The 15,598-nt window shown below is 39.6% G+C and overlaps 1 protein-coding gene across 3 annotated transcripts in view; it reads left to right on the forward strand.

Moving 5' to 3' along the window:
* The first annotated feature begins 7,398 nt into the window (after positions 1-7,398).
* The window catches only part of CAPN7 (calpain 7), a 46,533-nt gene continuing 38,333 nt past the window's right edge, over positions 7,399-15,598 (forward strand). For 2 of the 3 annotated variants that reach the window (XM_076005409.1, XM_076005417.1), the window contains exons 1-2: positions 7,399-7,832; positions 11,813-11,921. In XM_076005409.1, coding sequence (XP_075861524.1) covers positions 7,731-7,832; positions 11,813-11,921 — 211 coding nt within the window. In that variant the 5' untranslated portion in view covers positions 7,399-7,730. Of the gene's footprint in view, positions 7,833-11,812; positions 11,922-13,273; positions 13,327-15,598 lie in introns of those variants that run through there. The other variant, XM_076005413.1, reaches the window with a different exon arrangement.

Here is a 15,598-nt window from a genome sequence, read left to right on the forward strand (position 1 = left end):
CTTTAAGGCATAGCAATAGAAACTATCTAAAATGAAACAGAAAAAAAGAACCAAACACAGCATCAGTGTGCTATAGGACAAATTAAAAAAACCTAAGATACATGAACTTAGAGCTCTAAAAAGAAAGGAGAAAGAACACAAAATACATCTGAAGAAATAATGGCAGAATAATTTCCAAATTTGAAAACTGTAACACCATAAACTCAAGAGGCTCAACAAACCTCAGGCATAAGAAGAAAGAAGAAAACCACAACAAGGCACATCAAAATGAAGCTACTCAAAACCAGTAATAAAGAGAAAATTATTAAAGCATCCAGAGAAAAATTAATGTTAAGTACAGCGGCTGTGGCCCTGAGAAGCATACATATAAGTGCAGGTAGCCAACAGAATTTGGTGGGATTAGGGAAGATGGTGACATTGAAGCCAAGTCTTCCACGTATTCATTCTTCCCATAAATATGTTCTTTCAGCACTTCTCTGGCAACTGGCCTCTGCTAGGTGCAGGGGGCAAGGGTCGTGCAAGAGCACATCCCAGGAGTCTTTGCCGGAACAGCTGGCAATGAGTTGAGAACTCATTAGGAGAGCCTCAAGAGCCAGAGTGAACAGAGGTCCTCTGCTTCCCACGAGCACAGAGGAAACTCACAACACAGCATTCTAATGCCCCTCGAGTTAGCCTAGAACTCACCAAATTGCAGCACTGGTGCACTCCATGGGAACCCATTTATTTTCAAGACTTGGGGCTCCCTCCTCCCATAGCTAGACCCAGGTGTTCTTACAAGTTCTGGAAGCCACCATGGCTCTCTATTTACCTGTGATCTTTTCTCTCTGGAATTTAGTTTATCAAGTTTTCTTTGCATGCATTGTTTCTCTTGCTCACATATATATATATTTTTAAGACAGAATCTTACTCTGTTGCCCGGGCTAGAGTGCTGTGGTGTCAGCCTAGCTCACACCAACTTCAAACTCCTGGGCTCAATCGATCCTTCTGCCCCAGCCTCCCGAGTAGCTGGAACTACAGTCACGCGCCACCATGCCCAGCTAATTTTTTCTATATATTTTTAGTTGGCCAATTAATTTCTTTCTATTTTTATTAGAGACAGGGTCTCCCTCTTGCTCAGGCTAGTTTCGAACTCCTGACCTTGAGCGATCCACCCTCCTCGGCCTCCCAGAGTGCTAGGATTACAGGCGTGAGCCACTGCACCTGGCCTGCATGCATTGTTTCCCTAGGAATGTAAAATTCTTATTTTTCTGGAATTTTCTTGCCATTATCCTGAGAAATGTTCTTTGTGTTATCCATCTTTGCCAGAAGTGGAAGTCCTTTCACCTCCATAACTTTTTGTTACAAAAATAGCAAAGAAAAGTTGAAACAATAGTAAACATCCATCTTACTGTGTAGGAGCTGTTCTCTGTGAATTCCAAATTCTGAAACACATTTAACTTAAGGATGTGGCGAAAAACTGTGAACCTGCACTCATCAACTATAAGAAAAGGCCCTGATAAACACATTGCCTGTTAATGACTGAGCTCTTCAGAGGGTTCTGTTGTTGCCTCTATTTCTCAAGATGATTAGAGTCCAGGAAGTAGAATTCCAAACAGCTCAGAGGTAAATGAGATAAAGACAAAATGGTTCTGCAAGCATTTCTTCTGCCCCGGCACTGACAGATTATCCCTAGAACAACCAGAAGAGTAAAAAGCATAGCCCAGCGTTGCTGGATGTAACTGTGTCAAATACTTCACATGTGCCAGGCACTGTACTATAAGGGCTTTACAGACATTATCTCACTCAATCCTCCTAAAATATTATGAGGTAGGTACTAATATACCCATTTTACAGAAGGGAAAATTAAGGCTTCAATCTGTTAGGTAGTGTGCTCGGGGTTTGCAAAGTTAAAAAATAGTAACAAAAATTATGCAATGACTTTCTCCATCAATGTGCTTGTCTTTGCCGTATGGGGAGGAAATATTTTTAATTCTTGACTTTGTTCAATGAAAACTAAAAGTGTAAGATTGATGGATTGTATCAGTGTCAATTTCCTGGGGTTATGATATTGTACTGTATAACTATAGTTTTGCAAGATATTACCTTTGGCAGAAACTGGGTAAAGGGTACCTGAGATCTCTATTATTTCTTACAATGGCATGTTAATTTAGAATGATCTCAAAATAAAAAGTTTAATTTTAAAAAAACTAAAATTGTCCCACAATGATGGTATCTCCTGACTTATTTTATACCTTTTTGAGAGATGATACAATACTTTGGGCAATGCAATAAGAAAACTCAGGGAGAGTTTCATAATGATTATTTATTTCATTATTACTTCATCCATTTAGGCAATCCACCCTTATTCTGTTGTCCTGCTATTTTAGTATTTTTTAAGTATAGCTTGGAATTATAGAGCATGATGGAATAATTCATAGAGTGATAAAACAGCAAAATATTATAACATCGAGGGGAAGATCCCAAAAAGGTAGCTTAGATCCCAAAAGATAGCTTAGATTATAAAATGACCCAGTGGATCCAACAGTAATTGCTAGATAGAATTAATTTTACTATATATGTATATACATATATATTTAAGAAAATTTTCTCTTGGTTCTTGGAAGATCTCTAATAAAGAATAAAAGTTATTGAAATATCAATTACAAATATTTAGAACTCCTCTATAAAGAAACTCAAAAACCAAAATTAGGTCTAGTGGTCCACAATGGTATACTGAGGGTTAAGACAGAAATCCAAACCCTTTACAGGGCCTATAAAGCCCTGCATGGTCTGGTGCCTGACCAAGCACCACCCTCCAAACACACACCTCCCTAGCCACTTTGGATATCTCATCCTGCTCACTCTCTCTGCTCCAGCCACACTGGCCTTCTCCCATTCCAAGTTCAGTCTTGCCCCTGGCCACTGCACAAGCAGTTCCCTCTATCTTGAGGGAAGTCTTGGTTGACTCTCTCGTTTAGGTCTGTTTCCCTTTCATAAGCTCTTACAGAACAGAGCTGGTTATCTTTGGAGTACCCTCTGCATGTGTAAGTATTCCTTCACTAATGGACTTTATTTATTGATGTCTGTGTTCCCCTACTAAGACAAGAGCCCCATAAAAGGAGGGCCATTCCTGTTTTCATGCACTATTGCATCCACGGGTGTCAGCGTTTACCCCCTCTCTCTCCTGAGACCCCTTTAAAACTGCAGTCCCCAACTTCCATGGCCCGTTAGGACCAGACTGTGTGGACAAGCCAGAGAAGCTTCCTCTGTATTTACAGCCGCTCCCCATTCCTCACATCACCACATAAGCTGCACCTCCTGTTAGGTCAGTGGAGGCATGAAATTGTGCATGTGAGGGATCTAGGTTGCAATCTCCTTATGAGAATCTAATGCCTGATGATCTGAGGTGGAGCTGAGACGGCGATGCTAGCGCTGGGGAGCAGCTGCAAATACAAATTATCACTAGCAGAGAGATTTGTACAATAAATGGAATGTACTTGAATCATCCTGAAACCATCCTGCCCCTTGCCCTGGTCTGCGGAAAATTTGTCTTCCATGAAACTGGTCCCTGGTGCCAAAAAAGTTGGGGCCCACTGCTTTAAAATTATGAAAAGGAATAAACTACAAAGCAGAGGATCAAAATAACAGCATGTGGGACCACCATGGTCTGTAGATGTGCAATGCTGTCTCACGGTATTTAGAAAAACATTTAACATTGTTTTTATTTAAAAATCAGGAATTATTATAACAAGATTTGAATTTCCAGCTTCTCTTGATAAAAAAAAAAAATTGGGCCCACATTCCATTGAACTGTCTAGAGTTGAGCAGTGGTTGACACAGTTATGTGGGACATTTATCTCAAATTCACTTCTTACCCCCAAGCCTGCTTCTCAGATTTCCATTCCTTGCCTCAGGGAAGCTGTTATCCCCAAAGAGTCTCAAAGAGGCTTGGGCTTGATAATCATTGTGCTCTTCAAGGACTGTATTTTAAATAAATGCTTGGTGAAAGGATAAATTAGTGACACAGCCCTTATGAGATAACATGCAGCTATGCCCCAGTGCCTTATTTAGCTGCAATGTCGCAAGAGAACACCAGGTGGGCTGTGCTCTCCATAATTTTCATAAATCCAACACGGCTGGTGATGCTCTGTGCTAAATAGGATGAATTGTCCCACCCATGCTTAAGAGATGGTAGCCACCAATGACCAACAGCAACATACCATGCATCGTGAAGGGTCACAGAGGAAGAGATCAGGAAGGAAGGAAGCTTCAAGGCAATGGACCCAGCACAACAGAGGAGGGACCACAGAGAAGGAAATAAACTCACTGCTGTCTTTGCTGTCATCAGCATGACCCAGTCCCCCTGAGCACTGAACTTCAAAGCCATGGAGCCATGGTCAAGAGGCTTGGCTGGCAATAAGCCTTGAGCTCTCAACACCTCCTTTCTAAATCTAGAGCAGTTGTTCTCATAACGTGGAGTCTGCACCGGCAGCATCACCTGTCAGAACCAGTCAGAAATGCAGATTCTAAGGTCCACCCAGACCTACCGAACCAGATTCTCTAGGGTGGGGCCCAGCAATCTGTGTGTGAGCAACCCCTCAGGTGACTCTGAAGCAGTTAAAATGGGAGAACCACTGCTCTGAACTCTCATTTCCCATCACTTCCCACAGCCAGACCCAGGGAACCCTAATCCCCCAACACGCTGGGCTCAACATTCCTGCCTCTAGTTGAGCCTGAGCCATCCCTCTCTTCCTTCCTTGCTTTTCTCTTATTCTGCCTTCAGTATTTCACTCAACCATCATCCCTGCTTCTGGGACACTCCCCAGGCTGATTTAGATGCTGCTACTGTGCTCCTCCCAGCCCCTGACTTAGCTCTCTTATCAAACATCGAATGATGCTTTTAATTGCTGGCTGACACATGTCTGGCTCACTACAGTGTGAGTTGTTGGAGCCGTTTTAGTTTAATCCTCAGTGCTTTGCCAACCAAATTTTTAAAATTTGTTGAACGAAGTAATAAATGACCATCAGCTTGGTTGGCAACCTTGAAAACAGTAATAATAATAATTGTATCTCTTCCACCTACAGAATTTTATATACCTATATATCCTAACTTAATTTTATATATATTTCCTAACTATAAATTCAAAATAATGGATTATATATGTGATTATATACAATTTATAAGTCCCCTGCAAGTCTGAATTTCAAAAGTATGTTTTGTTGCTTCTGATTATAAAACCAGCTATAGTCAGAAAGTGCCAAGGAATTCAGCCATCAACAGCAAGGAGCTTGCTGAGCAGGAGTGGGGTGCTGACCAGTGTCTTCTCAGGCTCCTCCCTCTCTCCAGCTGTGTCTCAGCTGTCAGTGGGGGAGGCTCCCATGCTGCAAGCTGAGGGCATGGTGACGAAGCAGCTCTGAGTGCTTACCACTGGACAGCTTCTACTGCGGTAAATGTCACAGAGCTGGCCTAAGGTGGAGGTGCTACTAGACATTCTGGTGGACGCTGCACAGAGACAACCTGTCAGGAGCATCCACCAACAAACTCACAGAGTTTTTTGGATAATTCATGAGTGCAGAATATGAGGTCAATGTGTTAATGTCAATTCTCTTTCTATATACTAGCAAATTAAAATTAAATAAGCAATATCCTTTACGATAGCATCAAAAATATGAGATGCTTAGAGATAAATTTGTCAAAAGATGAGCAAAACTCGTGCACTTAAAAACTACAAAACATTGCTCAGAGAAATTAAAGGAGTCTTGAATAAATGGAGAAATTTACTGTGTCCATGGATTGAAATACTCAAGTTAGCTAAGACTGCAGATATTTGGAAGCTTCAATTTGATTTTATCCCTGCTCTGTCTCACTCTCTAATATTTGTCTCTGTATCTTCAGTGTCTAACTCTGTACCTGGCACAAAGTAATTTAGTATTCACTGAATAAATGAACAAGGAATAAGGATTAAATTTCTTATAGAAAATAGGGAATATATGAGTAAGTATAGGAAGGGATCACAACTGCCTAAGAGTGCTAGAAAGGGCTTTTTTCAAGATGGACTAAGAATTCTATAAGCTGTGATGAGAAGAGGAACATTAAACACAGTAGTCCTGTTTTGAATGAGTAAAACTGTATTCATCTGCTGTAGCTTGGGGGTCAGTTTGTGCAAGACAGTGACTGAAACACATTAGAAATATGGCCTGAGCTCATGTACTGAAGGACCTTCTACTTTGTGCTAAGTAATTTAGATTTCATTCCTCAAAATCAAGACAGAGGAGGGTGCATTAGATTTAAGTAGGTGGATGCACTCATTCAATATTTTAAAATATTTGTTGAACACTTGCTCTGGACCACAGCTTGTTCTCAATGCTGGGATAAAACTGGTAAACACAGGAACTGTCATCTCTGCTTCAGGTTTAAAACTGTAATAGCCAACTCTGAGAACCATCTTTGTACCAGGCGCAGAATCAAGTTCTTCATGTTCTTTACAAAAGCTTTATGAGGTGGTGGTTGTTATTAACTATGTGAATAAACAGAGTTAAAGAAATAAAGACATGAGAGTCCCTTTTAAACACAGGCCAAATGACTGAATTGTTTGAAATAAAATTAACAAAAAATTAAAAGCACACATTTAAAATGTCCAGTTCAATGAGTTTGGACAAATGTATACATTTTTTCACCACCACCAAGATATAAAACATTTCCGTCATCCCAAGGGATTCCTTTGTATCCCTTCCTAACCATTGATCTGCTTTCCAAATTATAGATTAGTCTGTTCTAGTGTTTCTTATAAATAGGATCATAAATTTTGTACTCTTGTGTCTTGCTTCCTTGACTCAGCACGAATTTTTAGTTTCATCCACAGTGTGGCGCCCATCTCTAGTTCATTTTTAATAACTGCTGCATTCAGACTTGTAAGGGAGAGACGTTAAACAAATAATCATGTAATTAAGCATTTCGTTACAACAACATTAAGGTACCCTGAGGCTTACTAACGAGTGAGAATATATTACCTTGTTTGCTAACAATTAAATCAATACCTACTTAGGTATGCATTGGGGGACTATAGGGTCAAGATTGAGATTGTGGAAAATAAATGTAAGACCCTTATATCCCCACGTTACGTCTCTATTTTTTTGTTTTTTAGTCTGTCCAGGTGATTCTGGAATTGCTCTTCATTGGCTCTATGCCTACGCTCTACACTTCGTAAACGAAAGGCTCGTAAGGCGCATGTCCCTCTCCTGGCAAGATTATCCAACCAGCCTCCACCCGCACCGCCACCTCCACGCAAGCGGAACAGGCGGGCGCACCTCGGACAAGGCACCTGGCCTCGCCCGCCCAATCCTGGGTGCTCTGGTGCACGTGACCGCCGCGGCGCCCTGCCCCGCCACCCCCTCCCGCCGCGGGTCGGCCCCGCCCACCGCCGCGCACTCAGGGCCTCAGCCATCCCAGCTCCGGAGCAGCTCCAGAGGAACTCCCGAGGGCCAGACTGCGCCTGCGCGGTGGGCGAAGCGAAGGACGCGGCCGCGGCGAAGCTGGGCGGCCCGGCGGGCTGCGCCAGGGGGGCGCAGCGTCGCGGAGGGGCCCGGACCGGAACCGGGAAGGCGAGCTTTCCTCCCTCTACCGCCGAAAGTAAACTTCCGCGGCGCTCCCGCGTCTTCGCCGCGGCTGCTGCGCCGCCGCAGGCAGTGAGCAGCAGTCCTGCGACAGGGCCTCGCTCGCTCTCCCTCCCCCGGCGCGGGGCCGCGGCGCCATGGACGCGACGGCGCTCGAGCGGGACGCCGTGCAGTTCGCCCGCCTGGCCGTGCAGCGCGACCACGAGGGCCGCTACCCTGAGGCTGTGTTTTACTACAAGGTAGGGGCGGGAACCGCCGCTTCGGCCGGACTCTCTCCAGTCGGAGTCCGGCGGGGTCTGGTTGCCGAGGCGACCGGGCCCACTGGCTTTGGTCTTCCATCTCCCTCCTCCTCCTCCCTCCACCTCGTCGGGGGGCGGAGACCCGGGCTGCGTCCCGCGCCCGCCGGGGCCCCTGCGGCTGTGGGGAGGCTTAGCTGCGGCTTCTGGGGCCCCGCTTCTCTGGCTGCGGTCTGGGCTGGCGGTGCCCGCCGTAGAGCTGCTTACGGAGCGGTAGTTAGTAGCCATTCTTGCGGTCGCTTGGCTCCGGTTTATGGCCATCAGGAAGTGGTCTGTGATATATAGCAACATAATGCGTGTGCCTTGAGGAAAATAATAAAATGGAGTAAAATTCATTCTCTTATCCTGTCATTTGATGTACAGTTGTTAGGAAGGAGGGTACTTTCTGAGAAATGTGTCGGGCGATTTTGTCTTTATGTGAACAACGTAGTGCGTTTACACAAACCTAGGTGGTACAGCCTACTACACACCTAGGCTCCTGGTATAGCCTATTGCTTTTAGGCTGTATGCTATTAGTACAGCGTGTAACTGTGCTGAATACTATAGGGAATTTTGACACAGTGGTGTTTGTGTATCTGAACATGTCTAAACATAGAAAAGATACAGGAAAAATACATATAAAAAGTAAAAGTGGTACACCTGTATAGGGCACTTGGCCATGAATGAAGCTTGCAGGCCTGGACCTTGCCCTAGGTGAGTCAGTGAGTGGTGAGTGTGAAGGTCTAGGACATTACTGTACACTATTGTAGACGTTATAAACACCGTACACTTAGGCTACACTCAATTTATTTAAACATTTTTTTCTTCAATAATAAATTAATATTGGCTTACTATAACTTTTTATTAATTTTTTTAACTTTTTGAATTTTGTAATAACATTTAGCTTATGACACATTGTACAGCTGCACAAAAAATATTTTCTGTTCATATTCTGTAAGCCTTTTTCTATTCAAAATTTTTTTCTTTTTACTTTTCAAAACTTTTTGCTAAAAACTAAGACAAACACATTAGTCTACACAGGGTCCGTATCATCAATATCACTGTCTTCCATCTCCATATCTTTTTCCACTGGATGGTTTTCAGGAGCAGTAACAGACATGGAGCTGTCATCTTCTGTGAGAACAATGCCTTCTTTGGAATACCTCCTGAAGGACTTGCCTGAGGCTGCTTTACAGTTAACTTTTTTTATGAGTAGAAGAGGAGTACACTCTAAATAATTAAAAGTATAGTATAGTGAATGCATAAACCAGTAACATAGTTGTTTATTATCAAGTATTGTATACTGTACATAATTGCATGTGCCAGACCTTTGTACAACTGTCAGTGCAGGTTTGTTTACACCACCATCACCACAAACACAAGTAAAGTGTTGAACTGTACTACAATATCACTAGGCAGTAGGAATTTTTCAGCTCCATTATAATCTTAGGTGACTACCATTACATATTCCATCTATCCTTGCCTGAAAGGTTGTTATGCAGAGCATAACTATATATCTTTACAGTTTTTCTATGCATGTGTGTATACACTTCTTTAACAGACTTGGATTGTACTGTTTTTAGTAATAATAGTTGCTTAATAGTTCAATATGTGAATGTACCATAATTTATTTACAAATTATTCGGTATTTAGGTTCATTCTGGTTTTTCAGCATTATAATGGTATAATTAGTATCCTTATAACTAATGCTTTCCACATTTTCTTGTTATTTCTTTTGGATAAATTAGTGGGAATGGAATTGCTAAATCAAAGGGTATGAGCTTCCACTGTCCACTGTCTGCTCTCCAATCCTGAGGATTTGCAAATACACCCCTCCAGCTCTAGCCAGTTGTGATGGTAGCTGTGTGATGATGTTATCACCTTTTCTTTTAGAAAGAATGTCAGACTTTGATAATACTGTACAGTAGTAGTAATTTTTTCCATAAGTATGCACTATCAATAAAGCTTGAAATTAATATTATCTTTATTTTATGATCTTTAAGAGATTTTTGGTGCATTTCCGTATTGGACTTTTTTGACAATTATATAAGCTGATTTTTTTTAAAAGAAAAATTATGTGTTTTAGTTTTATGAAATAACTTTGACAAATATTAACAGGTTAAAATAATGCCATGTAAAAATTACCTTTCTAAAGCAAAAGAAACTGCTATGCAATGCCTCTTGTTTTCCTGTAGGTTTACATACATGGCACTTAGGAAGAACTTTTATCCTTGAGAAATTCAAAAAGTGATTTATACCTCTAGAAATTATTTATATAAACTTTGTCAGTTTAATGTTTTCTGCCCTGATACCGTTCTTTAAGCAGTTTCTTAACTGTTAGTTACTTTTGAGTATAAATAAAATGAGTAAAATAAAATTGATACCAGCAATTTTAAGAATTAGCTTTATTTTTTTAAGCAAAACTATTAATATTTGAATATCAAGAATTACCTGCAAGAAGGGGTAATATATACTGAAGGGGGAATATATTGAACAGGTAATATATATTATATACTTATATATAACCGTCAACTTATTGAAGTTAAGTGCAGCTATAACATTTAGTTAATGGTGGTACATATGATACAATATTTAATGTTTACATGTAAATTTATAATTTTCTTTCCTGAAATATCTGAGTTACAGAATCTAAGGAAGGTATATGTTTTCTTTTTTTTTTTTTTGAGACAGAGTCTCACTTTGTTGCCCAGGCTAGAGCCTGCCGTGGCATCAGCCTAGCTCACAGCAACCTCAAACTCCTGGGCTCAAGCAATCCTTCTGCCTCAGCCTCCTGAGTAGCTGGTACTACAGGCATGTGCCACCATGCCCGGCTAATTTTTTCTATATATATTAGTTGGCCAATTAATTTGTTTCTATTTATAGTAGAGACAGGGTCTCTCTCAGGCTGGTTTCCAACTCCTAACCTTGAGCGATCTGCCCGCCTTGGCCTCCCAGAGCGCTAGGATTACAGGCGTGAGCCACTGCACCCGGCCGGTATATGTTTTCTATCCCACAGCCTTCAGGCTGAATTTTGACCAGAGTCGAAACTGTACTTTTCTGTCTGATTTTGTTCAGTCCCGTAAAACAACTGCTGCTCAAATAATTGGATTTAAAAAGTGATCCTCTGTAGATGACTTCTTTGGAAACAGGTGTGAGGCCCCATAAAGTGTACCTTTATGGTTTACTGCAGATAAAGTGCTGTTACTTGGAGAAATCTCTTTCTGCTTTTCTAGGTGGTAGTATTGTTAACCTTCCAAGAATGGTGATGGGGAGAATGGAATCTCTTCCTCACTAGCTATAGCATAACTGGCTATGAAAGTTATGGAATAACTGGAAAAAGAATCCAGGTTTTCTTAATTAAAATAAGTTTATTTCATGCAACTGAAATCTTCCTTAAAATGTGTCACCCCTGGCCAGTATTTTCTGTAGAGAAGAATATTTTCTTTTTACCATGAGACGAGATATTTAATCTTTATAATTTCTCGTAATCTTTTCTTGATATTTAATTTTATGTTAGTGTTTATTATGTTTTATTGTTTTGAAGGCTCAATTCACATTTTCAAGGCATATAATTTTAAGTCTGGTGTAAGGAAAATAGAAAACATGTAAACCACTATTCTAAAGAAATGTTTATGATCACTCCCTTATACTTGAGTTCATAAGTTTTCAACAGTATGTGAAAATTGAGAGCATTGAAAACTGAAGAAAGTACTGGGGCCAATGTAAAAGAAGAAAAGAATTAAAAAAGGAAAAAAATAGAAAACTGAAGAAAAGATATTTTTTTGGTTTTTCATGAAGTATAACTCATTGACTATATGAAAAAAAATGCTGATCTCTTAAAGACATTTTGTCATTCATGGAAACCAATAGTGAATTAGAAAGTGGTAAGCAAAATTAAAATTGTAGTACATCTGTTGGATTCCTTGAATTCTTTTTATTTTTAGGAAGCTGCACAAGCCTTAATTTATGCTGAAATGGCAGGATCAAGCCTAGAACGTATTCAAGAAAAAATAAATGAGTATCTGGAAAGAGTTCAAGCTTTACATTCAGCAGGTTAGTAAAGGACTACTAACCTTGTCACTGTATTTTTTTCCTTCTCTCTCATCACATCTTTTCATGTTTCTCCTCTTCATTTCCATCTTCCGATCTTGTTCCTCACTCTGTTGCTGCTCATTCCTCCTTTGGCAATCACCTCTTTAAAAATCATAATATGGAAGTAAATGATACATCTATCAAAAGGAACCTTAGGGATAATATAGTCCAATTTCCTAATTCTTTGGAGGTACAGAGATGGTGAATTATCTACGGTCAATTTATCATCAGCAAAATTAGGATTAGGACCCTGTTAAAGTCTTTTAAAATATCTGTCACATGTCCCTTCATGATACTAAAATTAAGTGACTATTCTTAGTCACTTAGTCACTATTTTTAGTGTTTAAAGACTTCAGCAGTAGTTCACAGTTTCTTCTCTGTCAGCATCCTCTACCTCCAGACCTTTGCTAAACTCTTTTTTTAAACCGTACCTTGGAAAACAGACATGTAAGAAAATATGTGGAACAGTTCATATTTATTTTTGTAAATAGTGTGACAAGTGCTATTATAGAAATGCATATGAGCTTAATGATTATTTTTGTTGGTTAGAGGCAAGTGGTTTCATGTCAAAATATGCTATTCACATAGGTAGAAAGTTATCACCATTGACATTTGTTTTAGAAATGTGTTTCTCTAGAGCAGGGGTCCTCAAACTTTTTAAACAGGGGGCCAGTTCACTGTCCCTCAGACCGTTGGAGGGCCGGACTATAGTTTTAAAAAAACTGTGAACAAATTCCTATGCACACTGCACATATCTCATTTTGAAGTAAAAAAACAAACGGGCAAAAACACCCACATGTGGCCTGCGGGCTGTAGTTTGAGCACACCTGCTCTAGAGGCTCTTTTTAACCTTCTTTTTCTGTTACTGTATAATAAAGCCACAAGCAGAGTCCATCTTTATTCTGATAGACTTTGAGCTACTTTCTACCACTCATTCTGAATAGGTATGAACAATTATAAGCACATCATTAGGATACAGCAGATTTGACCATAGGATTCCTTGTTATGACAATCGCCTTAAAATAAGATAGTTTATATTCAGACAGTGCCCAGAAATTGCATATATTGAAAATTGGACTGTCTGTGTTATTGGGGCCTCACTAGATACCAAGTTATGTTGATTCATGTATTCAGAATACCATATAATTCAAAAGAACTTCATTTTCTCAGCCAAGTAAATGAAAGTCTTAAATTTAACTGCCCAATAACTAGGAACTTTGTTTCATAAATAATGTTTTCAAATAAAATTATCTTTGAAGTGTGGAAAGTAATCTTTCATGCTTACTTCCATGATCTCCCTGTTTTTTCCATAGATATTTTCCTTCATTTCAACAACCATTTATTGAGTGCATGTTTGGGCTATATGGTAAGTACTGGGTGATAGATGAGTGACAGTCCATGCCCACAAGAAGCCTTTAATCATTTGTGGAGAGATAAATGTGTAAACATTACACTTCATGAAACTCCCTTTCTGAAGCATGCTAGACTTAAATTTTAAAGCAAAGTGCTCCAGAAGATAGAAATCATATGGTGATAACTATTCCAGGAGTAGAAACTCTGGTGGCTAAAGGCATATTTCCATCTTTCCCTTCTATATATACACATTCAATCACACTTATGCCATAGGCTATTACATTTATGCCAACTGGATTACTCTTTAAACCTTTGAAGTCCTTGTAACAATTGGGGAAAAAATAAGAATCACCTTTTTTCTAAAGCATTTTTTTAAAAAAAAATCTTCCTACTGTGTATTAAATATAGATAAGCCCAAAAAATTGCATTTGATTTTTGGGAAATTCTAAACATTAATATTTATAAATGTGACAATTTGGTCACAGAATGAGACAATCCTGATCTCTTGAAGAATAAAGTCTTGCCAATGAAATAATGGATTTTTAAAGCATAACATACCTTAATTATTTTGCCAAGTTTTGACCCATTTTGTTCCATAAACATAATGTGATCTTCAGAGAATTAAATGATTTCCTTATTTATTTAATTATTATTTTAAACAGAAGTGTCCTTTTTCAAATAAAAATCCCGTTTAGAACCCTAAGTTTTTGTTTTTTTGTTTTCCTGAGACAGGGTCTCTCTTTCCTAGGCTAGAGTGAGACCCTCATAGCTCACCGCAAGCTCAAAGAATCCTCTTTCCTTAGCCTGCCAGGTAACTAGGTTTATAGGTATATACCACTACACTAGGACAATCTTTTTAATATTTTATAGAGATAAGGGAGGTCTCATTTTTGCCCAGGCTGGTCTTGTTGAACCCCTGGGGCTTCAAGTGATCCTCCTGCCTTGTCCTCTCAAAGTACTAGTATTAACAGGCATGAGCCACCATGCCAAGCGTAGAACCAGTTTTTTAAAACAAGATAATCTGCTGGCAGTCAAGAGACTTGAGAGAGAAGTTAATTTTGGGGTGGGGAAAGGTAATAATATAGTTTGAAATTAACCAGTGTAGTATAAAGAGCTCAAGACATAGGATTAAAAGATTTATGTTGAGACCTACCCTTCCACTTGTAGCTATGAAACCTTAGACTAGATCAGTAATTCTCAATGGAGAGTGATTTTGCCTTCTAGGAGACATTTGATAATTTCTGGAGAGATTTTTGGTTTTAACACTGCAGATGGAGGGGAATATGCTACTGGCATCTAGTTGGGTAGAATTATCCGGCTCAAAATGTCAATAATGCCAAGGCTAAGATACTCAGGGCTAGGTAATTTTAACATTTTTGAGTTTTAGTGTCTTCATTTTATAAATCGAATTAGTATATATTTCAGAGAGGTGTTGACGAGGATTAAAGTTTTAAAAAACATTAGCACATAGCTTTAAGGAACTAACAAAATGTAAAGCTTTTCTTAAATAATAGGTTTAGCGATACATAATTCACATACCATAAAATTCACCCTTTTAAAGTATACAATTCATTGGTTTTTAGTGTACTCCGAGAGTTGAGCAACATGGCCACTATCTAATTTTTAGGATATTTTCATCACCCCAAAAGAAAACTCCTGCCATTCCTCTGACCCCTAGCCGCTACTAATCTACTTTCTGTTTCTATGGATTTCCCTATTCTTAATATTTCATAAACATGGAATCATGCAATAGGCCTTTTGCTGGCTGGCTTCTTTCACTGAGTTTAGCGTATTGATATACCAAATTTTTGTTTATCCATTCTTGAGTTGATGGACATTTGGGTTGTTTCCATCTTTTGGCTGTTACGAATAACACTGTTATAAACATTCATGTACAGGTTTTTCGTGGACATTTTCAATTCCCTTGGAATTCCACCCAGGAGTAGAATTATAGGATAATAATTATGTGTGGGTTGTAGGATAGCTTTTTGCAGAACTTTCAAATTGTTTTCCAAAGTGGCTCAACTTTTTAAGGAACTTCCAAACTGTTTTCGAAAGCGGCCACACCATTTTACAGTTCAGTGTATCAGGTTCCAGTTCCTTTACATCCTCACCAACGCTTGTTATTATTTTAGCCATTCTTGGGGGTACAAAGTAGCATCTCATGGGTTTTTTTTTTGGTTTTTTTTTTTGAGACAAAGTCTCACTTTGTTGCCCAGGCTAGAGTGAGTGCCATGGCGTCAGCCTGGCTCACACCAACCTCAATCTCCGGGGCTCAGCAATCC

The sequence above is a fragment of the Microcebus murinus genome, chromosome 1 (genome assembly GCF_040939455.1).
Source record: "Microcebus murinus isolate Inina chromosome 1, M.murinus_Inina_mat1.0, whole genome shotgun sequence".
Lineage (NCBI taxonomy): Eukaryota > Metazoa > Chordata > Mammalia > Primates > Cheirogaleidae > Microcebus > Microcebus murinus.